This window comes from Mycothermus thermophilus, assembly GCF_041956435.1.
Source record: "Mycothermus thermophilus strain CBS 625.91 unplaced genomic scaffold VTJ04scaffold_3, whole genome shotgun sequence".
In the NCBI taxonomy this organism is placed as follows: Eukaryota; Fungi; Ascomycota; class Sordariomycetes; order Sordariales; family Chaetomiaceae; genus Mycothermus; species Mycothermus thermophilus.
In genome coordinates this window covers 861,058-884,636 of record NW_027191429.1, presented here as the reverse complement: position 1 = coordinate 884,636, position 23,579 = coordinate 861,058, and the positions used below count along the sequence as shown (strand labels likewise).

The 23,579-nt window shown below is 57.8% G+C and overlaps 9 protein-coding genes and 1 non-coding gene across 10 annotated transcripts; 5 read left to right on the top strand and 5 right to left on the bottom strand.

Moving 5' to 3' along the window:
- Window positions 1-11: 11 nt before the first annotated feature.
- Window positions 12-5,846, bottom strand: VTJ04DRAFT_4424 (uncharacterized protein; the record flags this gene model as incomplete). Its single annotated transcript, XM_069362432.1, has 3 exons — window positions 12-43; window positions 126-5,470; window positions 5,533-5,846. The coding sequence occupies 3 exons, from the start codon at window positions 5,844-5,846 to the stop codon at window positions 12-14; spliced, it is 5,691 nt and encodes a 1,896-aa protein (XP_069219379.1).
- A 55-nt stretch (window positions 5,847-5,901) lies between these two features.
- VTJ04DRAFT_4423 (uncharacterized protein) lies at window positions 5,902-6,591 on the bottom strand (the record flags this gene model as incomplete). The annotated part of the gene is made up of 3 exons (XM_069362431.1): window positions 5,902-6,068; window positions 6,131-6,499; window positions 6,546-6,591. The coding sequence occupies 3 exons, from the start codon at window positions 6,589-6,591 to the stop codon at window positions 5,902-5,904; spliced, it is 582 nt and encodes a 193-aa protein (XP_069219378.1).
- Window positions 6,592-7,165: 574 nt separating this feature from the next.
- VTJ04DRAFT_4422 (uncharacterized protein) lies at window positions 7,166-7,411 on the bottom strand (the record flags this gene model as incomplete). The annotated part of the gene is made up of 1 exon (XM_069362430.1): window positions 7,166-7,411. One exon carries the CDS (start codon window positions 7,409-7,411, stop codon window positions 7,166-7,168), a length of 246 nt encoding a protein of 81 aa, XP_069219377.1.
- A 130-nt stretch (window positions 7,412-7,541) lies between these two features.
- On the top strand, window positions 7,542-9,540 carry VTJ04DRAFT_4421 (uncharacterized protein; the record flags this gene model as incomplete). Its single annotated transcript, XM_069362429.1, has 2 exons — window positions 7,542-7,602; window positions 9,236-9,540. The coding sequence occupies 2 exons, from the start codon at window positions 7,542-7,544 to the stop codon at window positions 9,538-9,540; spliced, it is 366 nt and encodes a 121-aa protein (XP_069219376.1).
- Window positions 9,541-9,615: 75 nt separating this feature from the next.
- VTJ04DRAFT_4420 (uncharacterized protein) lies at window positions 9,616-15,208 on the top strand (the record flags this gene model as incomplete). The annotated part of the gene is made up of 3 exons (XM_069362428.1): window positions 9,616-9,911; window positions 9,971-13,666; window positions 13,726-15,208. The coding sequence occupies 3 exons, from the start codon at window positions 9,616-9,618 to the stop codon at window positions 15,206-15,208; spliced, it is 5,475 nt and encodes a 1,824-aa protein (XP_069219375.1).
- Window positions 15,209-15,231: 23 nt separating this feature from the next.
- On the bottom strand, window positions 15,232-15,498 carry VTJ04DRAFT_4419 (uncharacterized protein; the record flags this gene model as incomplete). The annotated part of the gene is made up of 2 exons (XM_069362426.1): window positions 15,232-15,360; window positions 15,412-15,498. The coding sequence occupies 2 exons, from the start codon at window positions 15,496-15,498 to the stop codon at window positions 15,232-15,234; spliced, it is 216 nt and encodes a 71-aa protein (XP_069219374.1).
- Window positions 15,499-16,867: 1,369 nt separating this feature from the next.
- Window positions 16,868-18,674, top strand: VTJ04DRAFT_4418 (uncharacterized protein; the record flags this gene model as incomplete). Its single annotated transcript, XM_069362425.1, has 6 exons — window positions 16,868-16,870; window positions 17,089-17,325; window positions 17,494-17,581; window positions 17,680-18,175; window positions 18,257-18,281; window positions 18,405-18,674. 6 exons carry the CDS (start codon window positions 16,868-16,870, stop codon window positions 18,672-18,674), a joined length of 1,119 nt encoding a protein of 372 aa, XP_069219373.1.
- An 834-nt stretch (window positions 18,675-19,508) lies between these two features.
- Window positions 19,509-19,619, top strand: VTJ04DRAFT_t69. Its single transcript has one exon. It is a non-coding gene; the product is annotated as a tRNA-Leu (tRNA).
- Window positions 19,620-20,129: 510 nt separating this feature from the next.
- Window positions 20,130-21,422, bottom strand: VTJ04DRAFT_4417 (uncharacterized protein; the record flags this gene model as incomplete). Its single annotated transcript, XM_069362424.1, has 2 exons — window positions 20,130-21,198; window positions 21,268-21,422. 2 exons carry the CDS (start codon window positions 21,420-21,422, stop codon window positions 20,130-20,132), a joined length of 1,224 nt encoding a protein of 407 aa, XP_069219372.1.
- A 701-nt stretch (window positions 21,423-22,123) lies between these two features.
- Window positions 22,124-23,175, top strand: VTJ04DRAFT_4416 (uncharacterized protein; the record flags this gene model as incomplete). The annotated part of the gene is made up of 2 exons (XM_069362423.1): window positions 22,124-22,190; window positions 22,286-23,175. 2 exons carry the CDS (start codon window positions 22,124-22,126, stop codon window positions 23,173-23,175), a joined length of 957 nt encoding a protein of 318 aa, XP_069219371.1.
- Between the last annotated feature and the right edge of the window lie 404 nt (window positions 23,176-23,579).

The window sequence follows — 23,579 nt, the reverse complement described above, 5'->3', positions numbered from 1 at the left end:
CACAACAACAATCACAGCTGTCCAGAAAGAACCGCCTCAGTCGCTGTAACAAAGAAATACAAGTTAGCATCATGCATATTACACACTCATCATCATCATCAAACTGAGAAGAAGGCAAAACTTACCGCTATTGATATAAGCCCTCCTCGAATCCAACGGCACGCCGAACCTCCTCTCCAACTCCTGCTTGACCCCCTTCTTGGTGACCGTCATCAGGTCCGCGGTCCGCAGAATGTCCCGGATCTCGGCCAGGATCGCGTCGTCGCTGGGCATGCCGGCCAAGTTGGTCATCTCCATCTCGGGCTGCGACCCCGAAGGCGACGGGCCCGTCAGCCCGCCCAGCCCCAGCTGCGACCCGCCGAACTGGCTCTGCCGGTGCAGGTTGCCCGAGCTGCCGCCGCCGCCCAGCATGTCGGTCGCCGCCACTGACAGGCGGCTCGGGGCGGCGGGCATGGACGGGTAGCCCGCGATGGAGCCCGGGCGGCTCGGCGTGTATCCGCCGGGGCCGAGGCCGCCGCCGTAGTCAGGCACGGGGATGTTGGGACGGGTAGCATACGAGTAGCCAGAGACCTCGGAACGCGTGTCGTCGTGCAGGCCGGCGGCCTGGGTCTGCGCCTCCCAGAGCTCGGCCTGGTAGTCCTCCCACTTCTTGCGCGGGATGCTTGCCGGGTCGAACTTGCCCTCGTCCGAAATGACAATCTTCTTGCCCTTCTCACCAGCCACGATACGCGTGTTGCCCCAGTTGAAGTCGTCCATGTGCCAGAAGGCGTAGAGCGGAAGAGCGAAGCTGAAGACGGGGATGGCGAGGACGTAGAGGATCATCCAGCCAATCATCTCCCACTTGCGACGCAGGATGAAGATGATGGCTTGCAAACCGTAGATGGCGCCGAGGAGCACGAAGGCCGTGATGGGGACGACGGTGGACCTCTGGATGATCATGACGATCAAGTACACGATGTAGGCGATGGTGACGGGCTGGACGACGGTCGACAGGAGATCGATGAAGACGATGAAGCGCATGCTGAAGCAGCAGAAACCGCAGAGCTGGTTCATGGGGATGAGCTCCATCAGGTTGTGCACGGTCGAGTTGATCCAGCGGCGGCGCTGCGAAAGGAACACCTTCCACGAATCCGGGGCGATGGTCCAGGCGTGGGCGCGGAAAATGTACTTGGTCTTGTACTTGTTGTGGTACTTGAGCAGCAGCGTCGTGAGGTAACGGTCCTCACCCAGGTGCAGCAGGTTCTTCATGTGCAGGGTATCGACGCGGATAGTGGCGTACGCCTCGACAACCTCCTTGCTCACGAACAGGGGCTTGCCCGTGTCCGCGGCGCGGATGCGGTACATGGAGAAGCAGCCCGGCAAGCACGTCACGGAACCGAAGAGCGACTCGAAGGCCTTGGACAGGTTGTGCGAGATGTAGTACTCGTACACCTGAATCATGGTGACGAAAGACGACTTGGCGTTGGTCAGGGCCGTCTCACCGCAGCAGGCAATAAGGCGCGTGTCGTCGATGAAGGCGGACACCATGCGCGTGGCCGAATCCGGGGCGACAACCGTGTCCGCATCGATCTGGAACAGGAACTCGTAGAAGGTGGGGTTTACGCCGATGACGTTGCGAATCTGGTGATACATTTCCAGCTCGAGCGGGCTCATGGGCAGGTTGTAGTGCACGCGGTTGAGGAAGCGCATCAGGACCATCTGCGAGTCACGCTTGCCACGGTTGCCAGGACGCGACACCTCGGACGGCTTTCCGACCTTGACGACGACAAGGAAAGGAACGATGTGGCCCTGCACCTCGTACAGACCCGAGTACACCTTACCCATGTTGTGCTGCTTCTGGCCTTCACCAAGCGACTCGAAGCTCAGCGGCTCGGGGTCGACCGTCTCCGACACGCCCAAGATATCGAGCACGATGCGCGGCGTCGGGCGGTCGTTGCCCTGACCAATAATCATACCGTCGCAGATAATGACGAGCAGCTTACGCTTGTCGTCATAGCGCATGCGGGCGGCCGAGTCGATGGCGCGGCGAAGCGACTCTTCGTCTTCCGTGTAGGCCGGAATCTGGCACATGATGAACTTGTCGAGGTTTTCGGGCATGGTCTTGGTGCCAAACTGGAGGGCAGCGAAGAACTTGAAGGCGATAACGCTGGCCAACAGAATCGACACCGCCAGCACCAAGTACTCGGCAAACTTACACTGCGGAGAGGCGCGCGTGTCCAGGTCGGCAACGTAGAACAGGTTGTCAAGGCACAGCTGCATGCGCTTCTTGGTGCCTCGGTCGAGGGGCAAGTTCATCCAAAGCTCCGTGATGTCCTCACCAGATTTCTCGCGGAAGAGGTTCACAACCAAGAGATGCATGAAGTTGGCCGCCTCCGGGTCCGTCGGCTCCGGCTCGCCAGGAGGGGCTCGCTGAGGTCGACCGCCCTGGATGTACGTCGTCATGTCGTAGACGCGGTTGTTGAGGATGGCGATGGCCATGTTCTCCTTGGTGCTGAGCGTGCGCACGTACTGGGCCGAGTAGCCAACATTGCCAACCTTGTAGTTGGCGCGGAGCATCTTCATGCGCTGCGCGAACCAATCCGGACGGCTGTCGTTGGTGAAGTGGCGGAAGTCGTGGTACCGGGCGTTGGGGTCCGTCCGGGCGATGACGGCGGCGGAGCCCGTGATGTTGACGCTCTTGTAATCCAGCAGGACGGTGGGAGAAACCTGGCCGTTAACTCCCTGGCAGAGAGCCGAGACTTGGACCGGGAACAGAGACGTGATGTCCATGCCGCCGTACTGGGTAAGCATCTTGGAAGGCAAGTAGCTGGGGTAGTGGCGCGGAATGAATTTGCCAATGTCGAAGATCTGGCCGCGGATGGCGGCGTACGCGGGTCGTCCCTCCTTGCCATCGTACTTGGAGAGCTCCTCGGGGCTGTAGACGTGCTGGCGCGGGCAGATGAGCATGGGGAAGACGACAATGAAGAAGGCGGCCACGAGACAGCTGAACCAGATGATCATGTTGATGGCCAGCTTCTCGCGCCAGGCCATCCGCACGTCCTTGCGGGGCATGCGCCCCAACCACTTGATGAGGAAGTCGGGAATGAACCAGGTGAGCAGGTACACAACGAAGACCCAGCGCTTACGCGAGGGACTGTCGCGGTACTCCTCGACCTCTTGCATATCTTTCTCGTTGCTGCGCTCCGCCATCTGCTCGCGCGTGTCCAGGTTCTTGAACATGTCGCCGCCACCAAACGCCGAAGCACCGGCTTCGGAGCGGGCGTCATCGTTGTTCCCGAAGTAACCGGCCTTCTTCTCGCCAAAGCTTCCGGGAGTGGCGTTGCCGGCCGACAGCAGCAACCGTTCCTTGGACATGCCGAACGGATCGCCGGGAGTAGAACCATCACCGGCATCCGACGGCAGGCCGTAGCGACCCGACTGCGAGATGTTCTCGCCGAGCTGGGCAATCTCCATCCAGCAGCGCTCGCTGAGGAAGACGCCCGTGGCGCCGATGGCCACCTCGTTCGAGGGCCAGCGCTTATCTTCAACCACAACCTCAACCTTCTCACGTTCGCTGCCGACGAGCGCCGTGTCGGCCTCAGCAAGGCCCAGGAATTCACCGAAGGGCAGGAACACGCTGAAGTCGGCAGACCGCAGCCGCTGGCTGATCTCGACGATGCCAAGGGACTGCACCTGGGCGCGCACGCACTTGGAGTCGAACTGGTTGGCAATGCGGCGGTCGTTGGGCTTGATGCAGAAGACATAGTACGAGTTGGTACCCGGGGCCATCACCGCCTGCGACACGTTCTCGAGGGCCGACAGGAACTGGCCGGCGGCGCCTTGCTCCGACGAGCGCGAACCGCTACCGCCGCGTTTCGAGTCGCCGGCATCGCTGCCACCGTAATCCATCGACGATTCCCTCTCGGCCCTCTCGGCGGCTGCCAGGGCGGCCTGGCGGTGGGCTTGGGCGCGGGCACCGGCCCGGCCATGCTTCGACATCACGCTAGGAGCGCGCATGGGCCGGGAGCTAACAGACGCCTGCATGACAGTGCTGCGCTCCTGCGGGTGGACGACGGTCTGCAGAACCTCCTGACCAAACAGGCGAGCGACAAAGGCGTTCTTGGTCCCGTTGATGAGATTCATGAGGTCGCCCGAAATGACCTCGCCGTTCTCATCAATGAGACCCTTGACGGGGTAGTCGACCTCGCCGGCGTAGTGGCGGATGGTGAAGGTGGCCGCCGTGTTCTCGGTGTAGAAGTTGGAGCCGGGCATCTTGGTCTGAGAGGCAGCCACGGTGATGGCCGGATTCTTGCCCTCGAAACGCTTGCGCAGACTCTCGAGGAACTGCATGTCGGTGCGGTGGCGGCGGGTTTGGTCGTCCAGAATGCTGAGCAAGCCATTGCCAGGCTTGAGCAGGCACTTGACGGCATCCGAGTTGTCAAAGTAGCTCGTCGGGGCAACGGCCACCTCCTCGGACTCGAGCAGCTCGGCGCGGCGGTCAAAGAAGTTCTGCAGCGTCATGTTGTAGATGCACTCGGTGGCGGCGTTGGCGAGCAGCTGATCGAGAGTCGAGCCGGTGGAGCTCTGCTGCTGGAAGCCGGGGAAGTCGACGACGGACACTGTGTTGGTGATGGAGTCCTCGGCGGCGCACAGCTTCTGGTTGATGCTCTCGATCACGTAGGCGACAAGTAGAGAATAGAGAGTGCGGGCAAGCTCGTTGGCGTTGGCGTGGGCGCCGGCAGGATCCAACATGACTGTGACACGCTCTTTGTGAATCATCTTCGTCTTGTAGCCGAGGGTGGTCTGCAGGTCGCTGGCGCTGACGCCGAGGAAGGCGGCGATGATGCCCAGAACATCCTTGTTCTTCACCGTGGTGACGGTCTGGCCGCCCTCGTGCGAGAAACCTCCGCTATCATCAGCGGTGGCGGTGGTGTTGGCCGTTGTCTCGAACTCAAGCTGGCCAATGTGCAGGATACTGGCCAGGACCTGGCACATCTCGGCGATCTCACTGCGGGGGAACTCGAGCTTGCGCAGGGCATTCTTGAACAGCTGGAAGCCGCCGGCATCGTCGATGCCGACCTTGAGCTGGGTCGGGTGACCCAGATACTTCCAGCGCTTGGTCGACGTTCCGGGAGCGTCGAAGCCGAGGTGGGCCTTTTCGGCGGCGGTGGTGCCGGCCAGGAGATAGTAGAGGACATGGAAGTTGCGCTCGCCAGGGGGCACATCGGTGATCCTACTGCGCTCGAGACGGTGGTCGAGGAGCTTAGCACCAATCAGGACGGGGTTGGTCGTGGCGGCCGTGTCGTATTGGAGCTCGAAGAAGAGACCGGCTTTGGAGGCCGTGGGGGTCGTGGCGGTTTTGGTGGTTGTGAGGGTATCGAAGACATAGGCGGCGTATGAGATCTTGTTGGACAGCGGCGTGGAGGAGCGATTGAGGAGCGAGGTCAGCAGGTGGGATCGTATCGTCGTCTTGCCAGAGCCGGATTCACCCCTGGAACACAGGTTAGCTGGAACCGGGCTCTCGCTTGCTTTGGGACACGGGGACAGGCGTACAAGAAGAGAATGGCCTGGTTTTCAGAGCGGTGGCCGAGGCGAAGAAACGCGCGCTCGGCCAGGTCCTCTGCGGCGGCCTGGGCGCACGAGTCGCGGGAGCCATCGCCCTTGGTCGAGGAGGTGTAGGTGTTGATGCAGATCAGGCCGTGGGACGAGAGCCTAGAGATGGGGATCTGGACGTGGAAGCGGCTGGCGAGGTGAGCCGTGATCTGGGTGTCGGACTGGGAGTGTGCCGGCAGAGCAGGAAGAGAAGGCTGGGTGTGAGCTCCCCCTCCTCCGCCTCCTCCTCCGGGAGGGAGGTTAAGGGCAGCCATGGTTGGGATGGGAGGCTGCCGGGAGCTGGCAGGCTGGGTGGCCGGCTACGGCTAGCTAGGGACAGCAGCAGCGGGCGTTATAGCCGTGGGACAGGACGAAGGGCAGCGCCAATGGAGTGTTCGACGTGTCGCCGTGTTCGTCCGGCCTCCGGGAGACGGAGCCGGGAGACCAAGTTGCTGGTGGTTTGTCCGGGCCCGGAGTGGTGGTAGTGTTGTTGTTGACTTGGAGACGGGTGGCCGTAAATCCAAAAATTATAAAAAAAAATAAAAAAGACAATTAACACACCAAATATCCCACTTCCACTTGGTTTCCCCGGAAGCGATGCTCTGCCAGGAGAGTGAAAGCGAAGGAACAGAATCAGACGAGCTGAAGAGCCTGCCTGACCGTCCCAAAGTTTGATTGGGATGGTGGAACGAATGTGTGAACGAGGGACACAGACGAGGCCTGGTTAACCTGGAAGGCAAGCCAGGAAGAGAGGACGGGAGACAGGGGAAAGCGAGCGAAGAGGAAAGTGACTCGAGGGTTGACGAGGTGAGGACGTCCAGGTGGAACGAATGGAATGCACCAAACTGGCTCTTTCCCAGGTTCAACTCTCTCCCCAGACAGTGTCGACCACAAAGCAGCAGACAACAGTCAACAGACAAGACAGCAACTGAGGGAAGGAAAAGACGATGCAGCGGTTTCCACCAGCGGCTTACGGTTTCGCGGTTTCACGCTTGCACGAGAAGTCTGACATGATTTCATTGGACGCTGTCTCCCCAGGCCGGGACAGAGCAACCAGGGAAAAGGGGCAACCGCCCACAGAGCAGCGAACCGTTCCTCTGTCCTCCACACTTCGTGTTTTCTTTTTGTCCTGGTGGGCTTGGTAGGGCGGCCGGTTACCGCCACCCCCTCCTTTTCTGGCCTTTTCGGACCACTCATTACGCTTCGTTACGAGCTTGGAGCGACCCCCTGGGGCCCAGATCCACTTCGATGCGCAGGGGATGCACCACGGCACCCAGCCTTTGGATCGCGCCCACTCAGGTCGATAGTTCCCGGATGTGGTTCAAAACAAACACAAAAAACCGATCTGGAACGCAACCCTCGGGGCCGCACACCTGACTGACTTGCATCTCGGATCGATTTTTCCAAGTTGCCATCCCCTTCGTATGGACGAGCGACTGCAACTTGGATATTGGCAGTGCCCTACTTCTTCTTACACGTGCTGACGGCCTTGTTCACTTGACCCTAATATCCTGCCCCGGTCAAGAACACAAGGCCCTGTCCCGACAAGAAAAAAATAAAAGACATTTCGATTCGGCCCCATCGAAGGCGCGGATCATGCTCCTGCCGCCGCATCAGCCGGCGCTATATCCACCGGGGTGGGCCACAGTTCAGGGCGCCATGGATGCGCCGTTCGCACGGGGACGCCGCGGATCGCCCGAAGGACGGAGGAGCCGCGAATCTCGACGGCATGAATGACGCCATTGGGGCACTTCTCCGGAGACCTTGTCAAGGAGGACAAGGTGAACAGGCAACGGTTGTGAAGGAGGAGACGAAGGGGGCATTTGTCCTGCTGCGGCATCGAGTCTTCGGGTGAATGTCCCGGTTGGACGGATGCCAGCTCGGCAGTCAAGGAAGCGTGGACCCCTTAAACCTGCGTGAGCAGTGACAGAGGATCAGCACGTTCGACCTCCCGTCCTGAGACATCTCGCATGCCTGCATACGGCGTACGGCATACCTATGCGCCTCTGGCTGTGCCTGGGTATGTGCTCCGTATGTATGTATGTACATAGGTACACACACATAGGTACCTAGTAACCAGGCTAAGCACACTTGTTCCCAAGATTCACCGGCCTCGCGCGGCGAAATTGGCTCGAAGCCAACGATGGAGTCGTGGAAATTGTCCAAGATCTCTCATCTCGTCGATTCTCGCTAGACCCGGACAGTCAGACCAGACTAACGATCACAGCTAACAGGCCCTAGTTAGTGTAAACGTTCTTGACGATCCAAATTCAGCTTGTGTGTCTCTTTGACGAACTGAAACTCGGCGTCACTTCCAAACGTTCACCTCAAACTAGCGCTGCAGACGGAGACGGAGAAAAGACCCGAATTGTCGTCGCACAGTGTATCCGCAGCCCCGTGGCTCGGCTGCCGTTCTTTCGGGCTCAAGACCGGCTGAGCACGCGGATGGCATGTTCGTGTGTTGTGTATGTGTGCTGTGTATGTGTGCTGCTTGCTTGTGTCACGCGGGGGCCTCGGGATTCGTGTCCAGTGAGATTGAGTGGGTCAACACAACATTGACGGACTGCGTCAGAGAACGTTGGGTGTGGATGGCGACCTATTCCCGTCGCCGTTGGAAGCATCCCGCAGTGAGTGTTCATCGGGCTCATCTTTCCCCTTCTGCCGGGGCTCGTATTGGAGCAATCGGGAGCTACCGAGGACCCTTTTTTAGCCCTGTGCACCGCCGCGATGCTTGGACCCGAGTGGCGTCAGTGGAATCAGTGGCATCAATGCAACCATGGATCGTCAGACGCAACGCTGTGCTGGCCACTCAACTCGACCCGACCCGTCGCATACAACCTTCTGGAACCCTCATCTGTGGGAACTCGAGGAAGTCGAGAAACTCGGGTTCGAAGCAAACACATTTCATTCAACAGGACAGACAAACATTCAAGACATTCATTGCTGTGGAATGATGAGGTGGACCTTGTCCCCGCGGAAATTGCAGTGGGAAAATGCCAGCAAAAAAGCACTGTGCTTGCTCGTTCCACTCATTCGATTCGCAACGAAAAAAGATTCCTGGTCTCGAGAGTTTCAGTGGACACAGCCCAAGGGTGTCATGCAAGGCGAAGGTCCTCATTTTGTGGCAAGAAGTTGGCACTTGTCGGCCGCCGTAGCGTAAGATACCGTAATTTTGCGGCACACTGTGCTCGATCACAGCCCGGCTCCAGACCCAGGGATGCAAGGTGCAGGGGGTTCAGGGGATGAAGCCATGATCCAACCAAGATCCAATCTGGGCCTTACCAGCTGCAATCCGCCCGGAGCAGCCACTAACAGCCTGTGCAATTCTCGCCCCCGGACGCCATCACTGCCGCCAAAGCTGCGCCAACCGGCCCTGTCTCGTGGTCAATCTTGTCCTGCCCAGTGCCTGTGCCTGTTCCACGTCCGGGGGAAACATGCCTTCGAGGCTTGGCAGAGCATTTTCACTCTCTTTCTGTCTGTTGCTTGTTGCTTCCTTCGCTGTCGTTACCACTTTGCTACACACGCCGTCTCACTCGCTCGGCGGTTTCTCTACGGTCGTTGTGTGTCAGATCTTTTCCATCAGTTTTTGAATTCTGCCACTCTTTTGGTGGTGGGATATTTTGTTAGATTTTTTTAATCTTTCTTTCCTGCACTCGTTGCTCAGAAAGGGGCTGCCCTGAGGAAAAGGCTGGCCCGTTGCCGCCGCGACGAAGGTGCATCACGCACGCCAACCACACTCAAGGGACGGACGTCATCCCGCCAGTCCAGACGCCCTTGCTCGAGTCTGCCACACCCAAAACTTGGATTCTTTCGTTACGCTCGTTAGCGATAGCATCGACTAGTCCGCAGCGCCTTTTGTGTATCGAATACGCCGTCTCTGGCGGGGAATTGAGTCCTCTTCCTCCTCGCCCTCGTCGTCGTGAGACTAGGAGTGGCCCGTGGAAACACACACCACCGAGAAGCAGCTGAACCGACGCGTGAACCGCTCTCCCTCGTCGCCGTGTCCCCCTCTCCGGGGCACCGCACGCTAATCCCCTCAACAACATGGCCAACCGCATGTCCATGTACTCCTCGATGGGCTCTGAGTCCGGCCTGGGTACGAGAGCCGGCCAGCCAGCCCAGGTCTCGACGACCACCCTTCTCAACGCCATCCACAACTCGTACCTCTCCTCCCAACCCTACCGTCTCGATGCCGCGACCAGTCTTGTCGTAAACACATGGCTCACGGCCACACAGCCGGGTCCCACGGGCCAGGTCGGCGGCACCATTGACGTCGACCTGGTGACGCGCGCCTGGGAACATGCTCGCCGCCGTGCCGAAGACGGCTGCATCATCTTGGGGTACGTGACCTTCCGAGACGAATTGTAGCTTTGGCCCTGCCAGCTGACGGCTCTTCTAGCTCTTTGCACACGTCTACCCCATCATTGCTCCGTCCTGCCCTTAGCTCTCTCCCCGTCCCTGTCCCCAACTCGCTCCTCCAGTCCCTCCACGCTCTTGAGCCCTTCCTCCGCTGCGTCACTCCTTACAACCCGTCAACCCCTCGGCAAGTTGCCCTGGGCGTCACCTTGACCCTGAACCTGGCCGGTAAGGTGGTGGGTGCCAGTCTCGCGCTCTCCCAGGGCGGCATCGACACGGAGAAGGGTCTGCTTCAGATTCCCGCCCAGCCAGGCCACCGCGCCTTCGATGTCTTCTACTACCTCCTGACTTCGGCCTCCACCCCGGCCGAGCGCGAGTTCCTGGGCCTCAAGGGCGCATCGAGCTACTACCTGCTGTCCCGCTCTGGCACCTACGACCCGCCGTCTTATCTTCCGACCGCCGACGATGGCGCCGCCGCCGACGACTTCCGTAATGCGCTCAAGGAAATCGGCATTAAGGGTTCCACACACCGGAATTTCATTTCGACTCTGGCTGGTCTGCTGAAGCTGGGAGATACCACCAACTACAGCGTGGACGAGGATGCCCTGGAGGAGATCACCGAGGACGTTGGCGGCCTGCTTGGTCTGGAACCCGAGATTTTGGCCAAGCAGTGCACAACCGACGAGCGTTCCATCCTCCTCACCGGCCTGTACGAGGCCCTCGTGGACTGGGTCATCAAGAAGAGCAACGAGGCCATTGCCGCCGAGATCGCCCGCGCCGAAGAGGCCGAGGGCCGGACGGGCAGCCAGGTCGACGACACGGTGTGCCTGCACTTCCTTGAGGTCCCCGATCCCAACCTGGGCAAGGCCATTGCGATGCGCGGCGTCTTCGACGATAACCAGGGCATCAATGCCGAGATGAAGCAGGACGGCATCGACCTTCCGGCTCCTAACAGCACTGTTCTGCGCGAGATGCAGACCGCCGTTGCAGAGGCTGGGCCCGACCTGGGCATCATGGTCGGCTCGCAAGGCCGCGAGCGCCAGCACCAGCTGGACAAGCGCGAGGAGGTGCTCGAGAAGGTGGCTCTGGCCGCCGAAGACGACGGCTTCCTCAAGCAGCTCCTGTTGCCCAACCCCGCCGAAGGCATTACCCTTGGCAAGGCCGGCCGCATTGATATCGCGCAGCTGCTCAGCACGAGCCGCGCGTGGCACCACCTGTGCATCCACCCGACCGACGAGTCGCCCGCCAGCCTGGCGGCCCTTCCGTCGGTCAACTCGGCCTGGTCCGCCGGCACCGTGTCCCGCCAGCTGCGCGCCTGGCGCCTCCCGGAGTGGGCCAACCGGAGGAATAAGAATCTCGACTACACGGCCGACTTTGACTTTGACGAGTTTGTGCGCCGCTACCGCGTCCTGGGCTGCATGGACGGCCGCGATGGCATCGAGAGCTGGATCCTCGAGCGCGGGTGGACCAACGGCGAAGTTGTGCTCGGTCGTGAGCGTGTCTGGATGAAGGAGAGTGCTTGGTGGGAGGCCGAGAACATTCTCGACATGGGCGTCGGCGCGGGAGGCGTCGTCCCCGATGCTGAGAGGCTCGGAAGCCTGCCTGGTATGCCCAACCCGGGCCCCTTCGGCACCAGCTATGCCGGCTCCGGAAGCGGCTTCTTCCCCGGCGCGACGCCCCTGCCGGACGTCTCGTCCAACGGCAGCCGGGAACATCTCGTCCACCAGAGGAACATGAGCCAGGCGTCGTTCGGCGCGGGCGGTCTCGGGACCGGTCCGCGCCCGTCGGGAACCCCCTCCATCGCTCCGACTCAGCTGACGGCCATGAGGAATGTTAGCAACAACGGCGACTACGGCCTCGGCACCAAGGGTGATGCGTACAAGGGCAACATGTACTACAACCACGACGGGCAGCTGGTGAGCGAGCTGGATGAGGACCTCGCCGCCGGCAAGAAGATCGAGGAGCGGCCCATCTCGTCGGCCCGCCGCACCTGGGTGTTTATCGTTTGGGCCTTGACGTTCTGGATCCCGTCTCCGCTGCTCAAGTGGGTTGGCCGCATGAAGCGGCCCGACGTGCGCATGGCGTGGCGCGAGAAGGTGGTGCTTTGCTTCTTCATCTTCCTGCTCAACGCTCTGATCGTGTTCTGGATCATCTTTTTTGGCAAGATTCTCTGTCCCAATTACGACAAGGCCTGGTCACGCAACGAGGTCAAGAACCATCGCGGCTACGACGACTTCTGGGTCAGCATCAACGGCAAGGTCTACGATATTACCAAGTTCTGGAAGCTCGAGCACGGCACGCCGGCGTTCCAGTCGACGCGCGAGGCCATGGAGCCTCTGGGCGGTCTCGACATGGACGGATACTTCCCCATCCCGCTGACCCTGGCCTGCCCTGGAGTCGTGACGGACGAGACCGTCTTCCTCTACCAGAACAACACCAATGAGTGGCCCCTGGCCGAGCACTTCTCGGGCTACCAGGCGCGCGAGCCCAACAGCGCGCTGCGCAAAGTGGACTGGTACACCAAGAGATTCCTGCCGCGCATGGAGGAGTACTACACGGGCGAGCTCGTCTGGGACGAGAAGCAGATCAAGGCCGAGGGCGAGGACTGGAACCACATGTGGTACATCTGGGACGGCAAGGTGTTTGACCTCACCGACTACTTCTACACGCAGAAGCGCCAGAGCGAGCACCCCCGGACGGCCTTCCTGCACCCCAAGATCGTGTCCGTCTTCAAGAACGCCCCCGGCCAGGACGTCACAGAGCACATCCAGCAGGCACTCGACGCAGCGCGCGACAATAAGACGGATCTCATCGCGATGCAGAACTCGCTCAACTGCATCAATAACAAGTTCTACAAGGGCATTCTGGATTACCGCGAGTCCCCCCGCTGCCAGGTCAACAAGTGGATGCTCATCGCCTTCACCGTCATCCTCTGCTCCGTCATCGCCATCAAGTTCGTGTCGGCCCTGCAGTTTGGCGGCAAGCGCCGTCCGTCTCCGCAGGACAAGTTTGTCATCTGCCAGGTGCCTGCGTATACCGAGGGTGAAGACTCGCTGCGCAAGGCTCTCGATTCCCTGACGGCCCTTCAGTACGACAACAAGCGCAAGCTGATCGTGGTCATCTGCGACGGCATTGTCGTCGGTGCCGGCAATGACAGGCCCACGCCCAAGATCGTCCTGGACATTCTCGGCGTCGATCCCAAGGTCGATCCTCCCGCCCTGCCCTTCAAGTCGGTCGGCACCGGCAGCGAGCAGCTCAACTACGGCAAGGTCTACTCGGGTCTCTACGAGTACGAGGGTAATGTGGTCCCGTACCTCGTGGTGGTCAAGGTGGGCAAGGAGTCGGAGCGCAACAAGACCAAGCCGGGCAACCGCGGCAAGCGTGACTCGCAGATTCTGCTCATGAGCTTCCTCAACCGTGTCCATCACCGCGCCCCCATGAACCCGCTCGAGCTGGAAATGTTCCACCAGATCAACAACATTATCGGCGTGGACCCGGAGCTGTACGAGTACCTGCTCATGGTGGACGCCGATACCTGCGTGCGGGAAGACGCCCTCAACAGGCTGGTTGCCGCGTGCGCCAAGGATGCTAAGATTGCGGGTATTTGCGGCGAGACGAGTCTGCAGAATGAGGAGCGCTCGTGGTGGACTATGATCCAGGTCTACGAGTACTACATTTCGCATCATCTCGCCAAGGCATTCGAGTCGTTGTTTGGCAGCGTCACTTGCTTGCCTGGATGGTAGGTTTTTCGTTCTGTCCGTCCTTCAAAAAAATACCGGATTTGCTAACGGTCACCAGCTTCTCCATGTATCGTCTGCGCACCGCCGACAAGGGCAAGCCGCTCATCATCTCAGACGAGGTGATCCGCGACTACAGCGAGTGCCACGTTGACACGCTCCACAAGAAGAACCTCCTGTCGCTCGGTGAAGATCGTTACCTGACCACGCTCATGACCAAGTACTTCCCCTACATGTCGTACAAGTTCATCCCGGATGCCTACTGCCAGACCGCGGCGCCCGAGAAGTGGAGCGTCCTGTTGTCGCAGCGTCGTCGTTGGATCAACTCGACCATCCACAACCTTGTCGAGCTGATGTTCCTGCCCGAGATGTGCGGTTTCTGCTGCTTCTCGATGCGCTTCATTGTGTTCATCGACCTGTTCGGTACGATCATTCTGCCTGCGACGTGCGTCTATCTCGGCTGGCTCCTCTACACGGTCATCACGCGCACCGGCCCGTTCCCGCTCATCTCCATCATCATGCTGGCGGCCGTGTACGGCTTGCAGGCGCTTATCTTTATCATGAAGCGCCAGTGGCAGCACATTGGCTGGATGATCATCTACATTCTCGCCTTCCCCATCTACTCGTTCGTCCTGCCCATCTACTCCTTCTGGAACCAGGACGACTTCGCCTGGGGTAACACGCGCATCGTTATCGGCGAGTCGGGCAAGAAGCAGGTGGTTGCCGTGGAAGACGACGAAGGATTCGACCCCCGCTCGATCCCCCTCCAGCGCTGGGACGACTACGCTCTGCTCAACAACCTTCCCGGGCGCAGGGGCACCGGCGGTCTGGCGGAGAAGCAGCATCTCGGTCTCGACGCCGGCGTCGGCGGCATCTACGACGAAAACTACGAAATGGACGACATGAAATCCGTCTACTCGTCGGTCCGCCAGCCGTCGGTCCTCGCCGGCTTCCCCGCCCGCGGCGGCGCAGCCGCCTACATGCCTCCGACCCCAGGCACCCCGGCGTTCCCCGGCTCGGTGACCCGCACCAGCACCATGCTCGGCGGCATGGCCAGCCCGTACTCGGATAACCCGACGGCGATGCAGAGCAGGCAGAGCGCGCTGGGTCTGGGAGGAGCGACGGCGATGGATCAGATGCGCCGCGCCTCGTCGGCCACGCCGTTCGCGGATCCGGTCAACAACCGCTCCAGCACGGCCATCGGGCTGCGCGGCATGAGCAATACCCCGCCCATCAACCTCGGGATCCCCACCAGCCAGTCCAATACCCGGCTGTCCATGATGAGTGGTGGCGCGGGTGCCGGGTTGCCGGGGAGCCAGAGCAGGTTGAGTCTGCATCCCGACTTGTCGGTGGGCGGAGGGCAGCATGTGGACGACGCGGCGATTGTGGAGGCGATCCAGTCGGTGCTGCGGGAGGTGGATTTGGACAGCGTGACCAAGAAGCAGGTCCGGGTGTTGGTGGAGCAGAGGCTGCAGACGGAGCTGACGGGGGAGAGGAGGACGTTTATGGATCGGATGATTGATTTTGAGTTGGCGAATATGTAATTCTTTTGAGGAAGGCTGTGTGGTTAGGGGGAGGTGCTGTTGAGGTGAGGTGTGGTGAAGGGTGGGTGTGGGTGTAAGAGGAAGAAAGGGAAAAGGTGTAATGGTTTTGGTTTTTTATTAGTGCAGTTTTTTTGTTGTTTCTGCTTGTTTTGCTTCATGGTGCTGTGTGTGTTTCGAAGGTTTGAAGAAGGGTTTGGTTAAACTGTCACTGTCGCTGTCGCTGTCACTGTCATTGTCTCATTGGGTTGGTTGGTAACAACTGCTGGTGCTCGGAGAAACAATAACATCATTACACTAAGGTAGCTTTATAAACAGAGAGTAAGTAATAATTTGGGTTAGAGAGATATGAGAGTTGGGATAGCGAAGTGAAGTGTTATGGACTTTGAGGTTCGATAGATTCCATTGCTTGGTTGTGGGGGAGAGAGAGAGAGAGAGAAATTATGTTGTCTGTCCCTGTGACTATCCCTCTGCCAACCTCATCTGTTTGGATCTAGAGTTCCGGTCCATGTAAGTTATGCTGTTGCTGCTGGACTGTCTGAAGGTGAGATTTAAATTAAATGGCAAGGTCTTCGTTTGTTGTTATCGTTGTTGGGGATCAGAGATAGGGGTGGAGGGAGATGATACTAAGTGTAAATCTCTAATATCATGTACAGTAGGGTAGATTGAAGAACACTGCATATGCCGTTACTCGTCACAGCCTGTTTGTATGGCATTTCTTTTGTTTGGGAAATGTGAAGGTTGTGAGTGCCGACTGTGCACTTACATATGGATACAGATGTGTAGACCTCGACCTTTCATCTAACTTTCCGTATGTACATGGATTGTTTCCATGGAGTGGGGGTATGCGGCATGTAATGTATTATGCTTGGTTGGAGCTGGAGAGGGGAGCCTGGAATTCTCTAGCGAGGCAGCTCATGCTCTGTTACGTCACGCTTTGTCAGTCTCACGCAACCTACTTGGAGCTTTTGAGGCCACTCACCAGTCACTGCTTAGACTCGATGACAAAGACATCGGGGCCTGAAGGTCTATGACAAATACACCTACAAGACCACCTCGTCGGAGCACCAGACTTTGACTTGCCTTTTGGTGGATTGCATCACCAACGTACGTTTTTTTTCGAAGCACAGCATCGAATAAGCTGAGATTGCGTTGCATTGAGCTCCTGCAAGTTACTTGATACCTGCTTGGGACCTGGGGAATTCAGTCAGGGACGGATGGGATGATATAAAGAAGCACTGCACCTCGAGTCCCTGAAATCCGAGGCATTCCATTCCTTGGTCTACGCCTCGCCATCACCACTAACAATTCCAAGAAGACTAGCTTCACCTTACCCATATCCTCCAGCCTCACACTATCCACCACACAGACAAGATCAAGGCTAAGCGTTCGGACCAACTTAATTACACAAATTGCCCACACCCGGACTAAGTACATCACCCACCTCACCTCCTAACACAGCCGGCACGTACTTCGTACTGCTGCTGTGGGCTTGATACATCTCCAACAACCCTGGCCTTTTTATTCTCCTCACACCTGCTACCGCCCTCACTGCGGTTACCCCTGACCACCCGGTCCATCACAACAACAACCACCGCCGCTGCTCGAAAGTTTCTTGTTGGAAAAAAGATCCTCATCCCGGTGAGGAGCTACATACGCACCATGGTGAGTTGACTTCGTACCTTCTATTATCATCATGCTCCCTACCTCTTAGCTAGGGACCTCTCTTCCTTCACTTTTTTTTGCTTCCTTTTCAATACTTTTCCCTCCCCCCCTCCCTTTCTACCTGGATTTAGTTATTAGCACAACAGGACCTTTGAGATCGAAATACCTAACCACAGCAGAACAAATAGTATGTACAGCAATGCTGACAAGAAAACCAGGCTACCAACACCAACACCACCCCCCAGGGAGACACCAACACCACCAACAACAAGCCCACCCCACCTGAGGGAGGTACCGGCTTCAAAATCACCGACTGGGTCAAGGCGGGCGGCAAGAGCGGTGAGTTCAAGCGCCAGCAGAGCTCGTTCCGGAACTGGATCTCGCGGGACCCCGGCGCGAGGTTCCCACCCGAGAAGGGGAGGTATCATCTTTATGTTAGCTATGCGTGTCCTTGGGTAGGTTTTCCCTCTCCCTCTCTCTCTCTCTCTGTGTGTGTTTCCTGATGGGTATCTCTCTCTCTTGGAGGGGCTGGAGAAGGGGATGGTATTTTGGGGGATGGATGTTGGATGAGGATATCCTTATTGTTTTATTGGGGATGATGATGATGCTGACAATAATGACAGGCTACCCGCACGCTCATCGCCCGCAAGCTCAAGGGGTTGGAGGACATTATTTCCTTCTCGGTCGTGCATTGGCATTTGGGAGATAGAAGTAAGGGTTGGTTTCTCATATCTGCTGTCTCTCCTCGCTCTTCTTCCACCCCCTCCTCTTTCTCGTCAAAACTAATTATCTAACTATCCAACAAAAAGGCTGGCGCTTCGTAACCTCCTCAGAACAAGACCCGTCACAAAACGTCATCCCCGACCCCGTACCCGGCCACGAGTCCTTCACCCACCTCAGCGACATCTACTACCAATCCAACCCGTCCTACGAGGGGCGTTTCACCGTGCCCGTGCTGTACGACAAGCAGACGCAAACCATCGTCAACAACGAGAGCAGCGAGATCCTGCGCATGTTCAACTCGGAGTTTAATGACCTTCTGGACAAGGAGGATGCCAAAAAGCTCGACTTGTACCCGGAGGATTTGAGGGAGGAGATTGACAAGGCCAACGAGTGGCACTATGACAAGATCAATAACGGGGTGTACAAGGCCGGGTTTGCCACGACGCAGGAGGCGTATGAGAAGAATGTGGTTGCGCTGTTTGAGGCGCTGGATCGGGTCGAGGAGCATTTGAAGGGCGTGGAGAGGGAGGGGAAGGGGCCGTATTGGTTTGGGGAGAGGTTGACGGAGGTGGATGTGAGGCTGTGAGTTTTTTTCTCTTCTTCCTGTCCTGAGAGTCATTCCAAAGCGTGGGATACTGACAAATAATCTCCTTTCTACAACAGGTTTGTCACCATCATCCGCTTCGACGTAAGTCCCCCGTTTTTTTCTTCCCCTCCTTCATCTTCCCTCCCATCCACCCAACCAAAGCGACTACCTGAGAGTCGAACAAAGAAGAGAAAAGAGAGAGAAAATACTAACTGTGTGCAAAAGCCCGTCTACGTCCAACACTTCAAATGCAACATCCGCGACATACGCTCCGGCTACCCGGCCATCCACCGCTGGATGCGCCGCCTCTACTGGACCGTCCCCGCCTTCCGCGACACGGCCAACTTTGAGCACATCAAGAAGCACTACACCCGCTCGCACACGCAGATCAATCCGTTTTCGATTACGCCGGTCGGACCGGTGCCGGATGTGCTGCCTTTGGATGAGGAGGTGCCGGCTGTGGCGGCGGCGGGGGGGGAGAAGAAGGGGTTGTGAAGGGGGAAGGGAGAGTTGGAACTTGGACTTTGACTCGGGGAGGAAGAGGAAGGATGGGGCGGGTTTCTATGTAAGTATCACAGTGTAATGGGTTGGGTTTCTCCTTTCCTTTCTCCCCTCAAGTTTGACGAATTCGAAGTTGGGATCTTAGGAAATAGTCAAGGTGGGATGGAAATACTATTATTGCTATGTATCTCCATGACCGTTATTCCCGTTGCTGGCTCAATCAAGCCCTTTTCTGTCTACCTTGCCACAGAGTTTACCAATGTTCATGGCATGTCCAAGGGGTATACGTAGTAACTCCAGAAAAGAACCCCCTTTTTCACCTCAACGGAGAGAAAGCCAAAGCCGAAGAGTGATTTGCTCAGAAGCAAAACCCATCCGCCATCATAACACTAAAAACAATCAACAGGATAGGGAAGTAGTAGGCAGGCAGGTAGGTACCTAGGCACATTCCTATACGAATAGAGCTGTGAGGCTTATCCCCCTTCCCCCTCCGTTTCTCAGACTCCAGTAGGACTCACTCTCTCAACCACTCACTCAACCAAATCTCCACCATACTTACTTCAAATAAGGACCTCAAAATCCAATTCAGATATCTGGTGGGTACTGTACATATTAAGAGGGAGGCAGCACAAAGCGAGACTGCGAGACCTCGACTGAGTACTCGGTATCCGGTATCCAGTACTTTGTACGTAGGTACTCTGTAACGAAACCTCAACTCCACACAAGCCTCCACCACTGCACACCCACGCCCACCCGTCCGCCCACACCACCTTCGCTTCCGCAGGTTCAAAATCTCACCGTCACCCTCCTCCAAACATCCAATCACAAGGCAAGATGGCCGAGCGGTCTAAGGCGCCACGTTAAGGTTCACCCTTAATCCCAACCTTCCCCAAGGTTCCGTGGTCCGAGAGGGCGTGGGTTCGAATCCCACTCTTGTCAACAAATTTTTTTCTCTTTATTTTTCCCTCCGTACCAGAAGATGCATGTTTTGTTTGGCTTGGTTTTATTTTCTTCTCTTTGTTCGATTTCTTTTTCCCCTCAAAGCAACCCCCCAGGATTCGTTTCTCTACTGTACGGAGAGTACTTGCTTACCTTTCAATGCCAAACCAGCAGCGGCCATGGCAGTGTCAAAATTACACATCATCTTTGACCCATAGTCACTTCACCTCAGGGCAAATCAATTGTTTTGTAAAAGCATCAACACCATTGCGGTGCTCCATTCATTGGGAATCTAACCCAGCTAACCCAGTTCCCGAAAAACCTTTTTTCGTTTTTCTCTTCCGAAACCAAACGCCAGACCAGATCCCGGTCGTCCCACCCAACAACAACTAACTAGAGAAATCACCGTGACACATTTTTGTTTTTTTTTTTTTTTGGAAGAAAAATCAACGCAGCATGGTAGATAACCCACACCCGACGACCCATCTTCATTAGACAGACAGATCAGATTCAGATGTAATCATCCACCATCTCCCAGATCTGCTCAGGCGCCTTGACACCCTGCTCGGTGATGAACCCGTCAATGAGCTCCGGATCGGTGTAGTCCACCTCCTCATCCTCCGAGAGGACCAGGGTGCCGGGCTCGGGGGGGACGCCAATGTTGTCGAACTTGCTGATGTCCCTCTGGCTGACGCCGACGCGGTTGACGAGCGGGTACGTGATGGGCGTGCGGCGGCAGATCTTGTGCGTCTCGGCCGCGACAAAGAAGCGGCGGTAGCTGCCCTTGACCGTCTTGCACAGGTGGGCGAGCTGCGCGGTGCCCATGCCCGAGATGATGCCGCCGTTCTGCATGACGACTTCAGTGCCGACGAGCACGAGGTTGAGGCTCTTGGTGTTGCCGAGCACGTAGGCGATCTTGTGCGGGGAAATCGTCTCGACCTCGAGGCCGACCGCGCGGAGCTGGGCGACCGCCGCGTCGCTGCGCTTGTTCTTGCCGTCAACGACGTAGATGACCTTGAAATACTTGGACGGGTTGGTCGCAGCGCGCAGCAGGATCTTGGTCACGGTGCGGCTGCCGCCCATGGCCAAGACGACGCCGCCGTCCGACACGTAGCGAGTGCCCCAAACGGCGATCTTGTCGCGAGCTTCCTTGGCGCGGCGGGCGAACACGTCCTTGTTGGCGACCAGGTGCTGGCAGGTCTTTTCGAAGTTAACAACAGGGTACTCGACCTTGACGTCCTTCTTCTTGTTATTCTTCTTGGTCGCCGCCCCTGAACCTTGGCCGTCCCCGTCGCCGTTGCGCCGCTTTCGGGTGGTGCGTCGTTTGGGCTCCTCGTCGGTCAACCCTCTAAGCGACCGAAGCAGGTACTGCTCAAACAAGTCGGCTCCGGCAAGAATCGGAAGCGGGTTCGGCGTCGAGCTGAGGAGCTTAGCCTTCTCTTTCTTAACGATTTCGACCAGCTCGTGAGCCGTAGTTGACGGATGAACCCGCAGGACCTCTATCAGGGACTCAATCGCAGCCACGCCCATGGTGAGCTCGCGGTCGGAGTTGAGGAGATCGCGGTAGGTTTTGACAATGCTGGCCTGGGTTAGAATAGAATGGTCGGTGGTGGGATGGGGAGGGGAGGGGTCGGTCAGGACGACTTACTCGAATTCCTCGTCGGAATTGTTGGAGTTCGAATTGTTGGCAGCGGTCGAATTGGCGGGAGCATCATTCTCAATAGCCAGCGACTCGATCTGAGCAGCCACAGCGTCGACCGGAGGGTCGGCGTGCGGCGCCGGAGCGATGTTGTCGGCGGCCATTGTGGTGATACCGAAACCGAAGAAGTTGTCGGTGGAAAAAGAAGGAAGGAAAGATCGCTTGAGCATGCAATCCGAGAGGTTAAATATTTTGGAAAGGCGGGTCCGGTGGTCGCGGAGCCGCTGAGTCGCTGATTAATCGAGTACGTTGAGGTGTTCCGCGACTGCGAAAGATGGAGAGTGTTTCGTGATGACGATTCCGCGACGGCGAGGATGTCGATGATGTCGTAATTACGAGGAGGTTGAATTGGGTGAGGAGGATTGTATGATTCGCTGAGACAGTGAATTTAGCTGGTGTGAGTCGAGGTTGAGTGGTGGTTATGAATTGGCGTCGAGGGTCTCGATTTGGGTAACGTGAGGTTATCTCGAGTTTCTTTGAGGTTGTTGGAGAGAATGCATCCCACTTTCCTTTGGGGTGTGAGTCAAGTTGCTGGAGCTATGATTCTGCCGTGCGTCACCGCCCAGTGCCCCTCCATGCCCAGGTTATGCATGGCGGGGCACTGCGGGGTCCACGGCTGGCTGCAGGCCGCATCCAGGCATCTGCTGCGGGGCACATCAGGGGCAGCTCCAGGCCGAGAGGGTACTTTCCTTCACCACCCAACCCAACTCCAATTTATAACTTAAGCTTTTGCCCAGTTGAATTGGACACTCATGATTACTTGTACTTTCACAACCTCATACTCTACAGACCTCCTTCAGCAACCATGACCTCCCTCCTCGACCCCGAAACCAACCAACCTCTCCCCGACGACGCCATCATACGCGTCCTCCGTATGTCTCACCACAGGGAACAAACCCCTTTCTTCTCTCACCTAGATACCTAGGTCCTTGCGGTAACTAACATCTAATTTCTCCCATATCCCCAGACATCACTCCCCGTGTGCACGTCTACGCCCTCCCGCGCGACGCCATCGCCACCAGCAAAGGCTACACAGCCTCCACCTGGACCGCCGACCCGCGCAATCCCATCTTCACCGGCCGCCTCCGCGTCCTCGAAACCTCCTACTCCTCCGAACCAAACTCCCAACCAGACCAACCCTCCCAACCCCAACCAAACCAACAAGACGACCCCGACCAAACCGTCATCAAAGTCTCCATCCTCCTCGAAGACCCCACCACCGGCGCCCTCTTCGCCGCCTGTCCCTACGACACGCCCCTCGCCGTCCAGCCCGCCGCCGACAGCTCGCGCTTCTTTGCACTGCGCGTGCGCGACCCGACCACCAAGCAAAAAGCGACGCTGGGCATCGGCTTCGAGGAGCGCGCCGAGGCGTTCGATTTCGGGGTTGCCCTGCAGGAGGCGGGGAGGGGGTTGGCGGGGGTGGGGGTCGCGGCGTTTGCGTCGTTGTATAATACGCCTTCTGGAGGAGGAGGAGGAACTGCGGCGGCCGGGGGGATACAAAAAGATGGGAAGGGCGGGTTAGCTGGAGGAAACGGAGGAGAAGGCGGCGGGGGGAAAGGGGATGAAGGCGCGAGGGATTGGAGTCTCAAAGAGGACGAGACGATTACTGTGAAATTGTCCGGGACGAGGTTTGGGAGGAGGGTAGCTTCAGGAGGGGATGGGGGAGGAGGAGGAGACGAGAAAAAAGATGCTGGAGGAGGAGGAGGAGGTGACGGTGGTGGTAGTTTAGCGGCGTTTGCTTTGCCCCCGCCGCCTCCTGCGCCGTCTGCCGCGAGGAGTGCGAGAGAGAAGAGGTTGAGTGCCCAGAGCGCGAAGGAGTTGGGGTTTGATGATGGCCAGTTTGGCGAGTTTGCTTGATTCTTTTTTGTCTCTCTTTGGTTTAGCTTCTCTCTTGGATACGGTATATGGAGATGGTGTACGTCATGCGGATGGGTTACGTGGATGATATCGGACAAGCACACCTGAACGCTGGAGAGCGGGAGGGAAAGGACTTAATACCATGGCACGCGGTTCCAATGGCCAGCTTCAACATCCAAGAACATCAGGTAATTAGTAGAACGTTCTGACGTTCCGTTCCTGAACTGATGATGGGACCTCAAGAAGATTCTGCTTCAACTTCCATGACTTGCCTCTTCATACATAACCTTGTTAACCCCAAGCTTGCCAAACCTCAATGGAATCCGATCGATCCACCTATTCGTGTACCCTGAGTCAAACACACTCTGATACCATTCACTCAGGAGGTACCTTAACACCAGCAA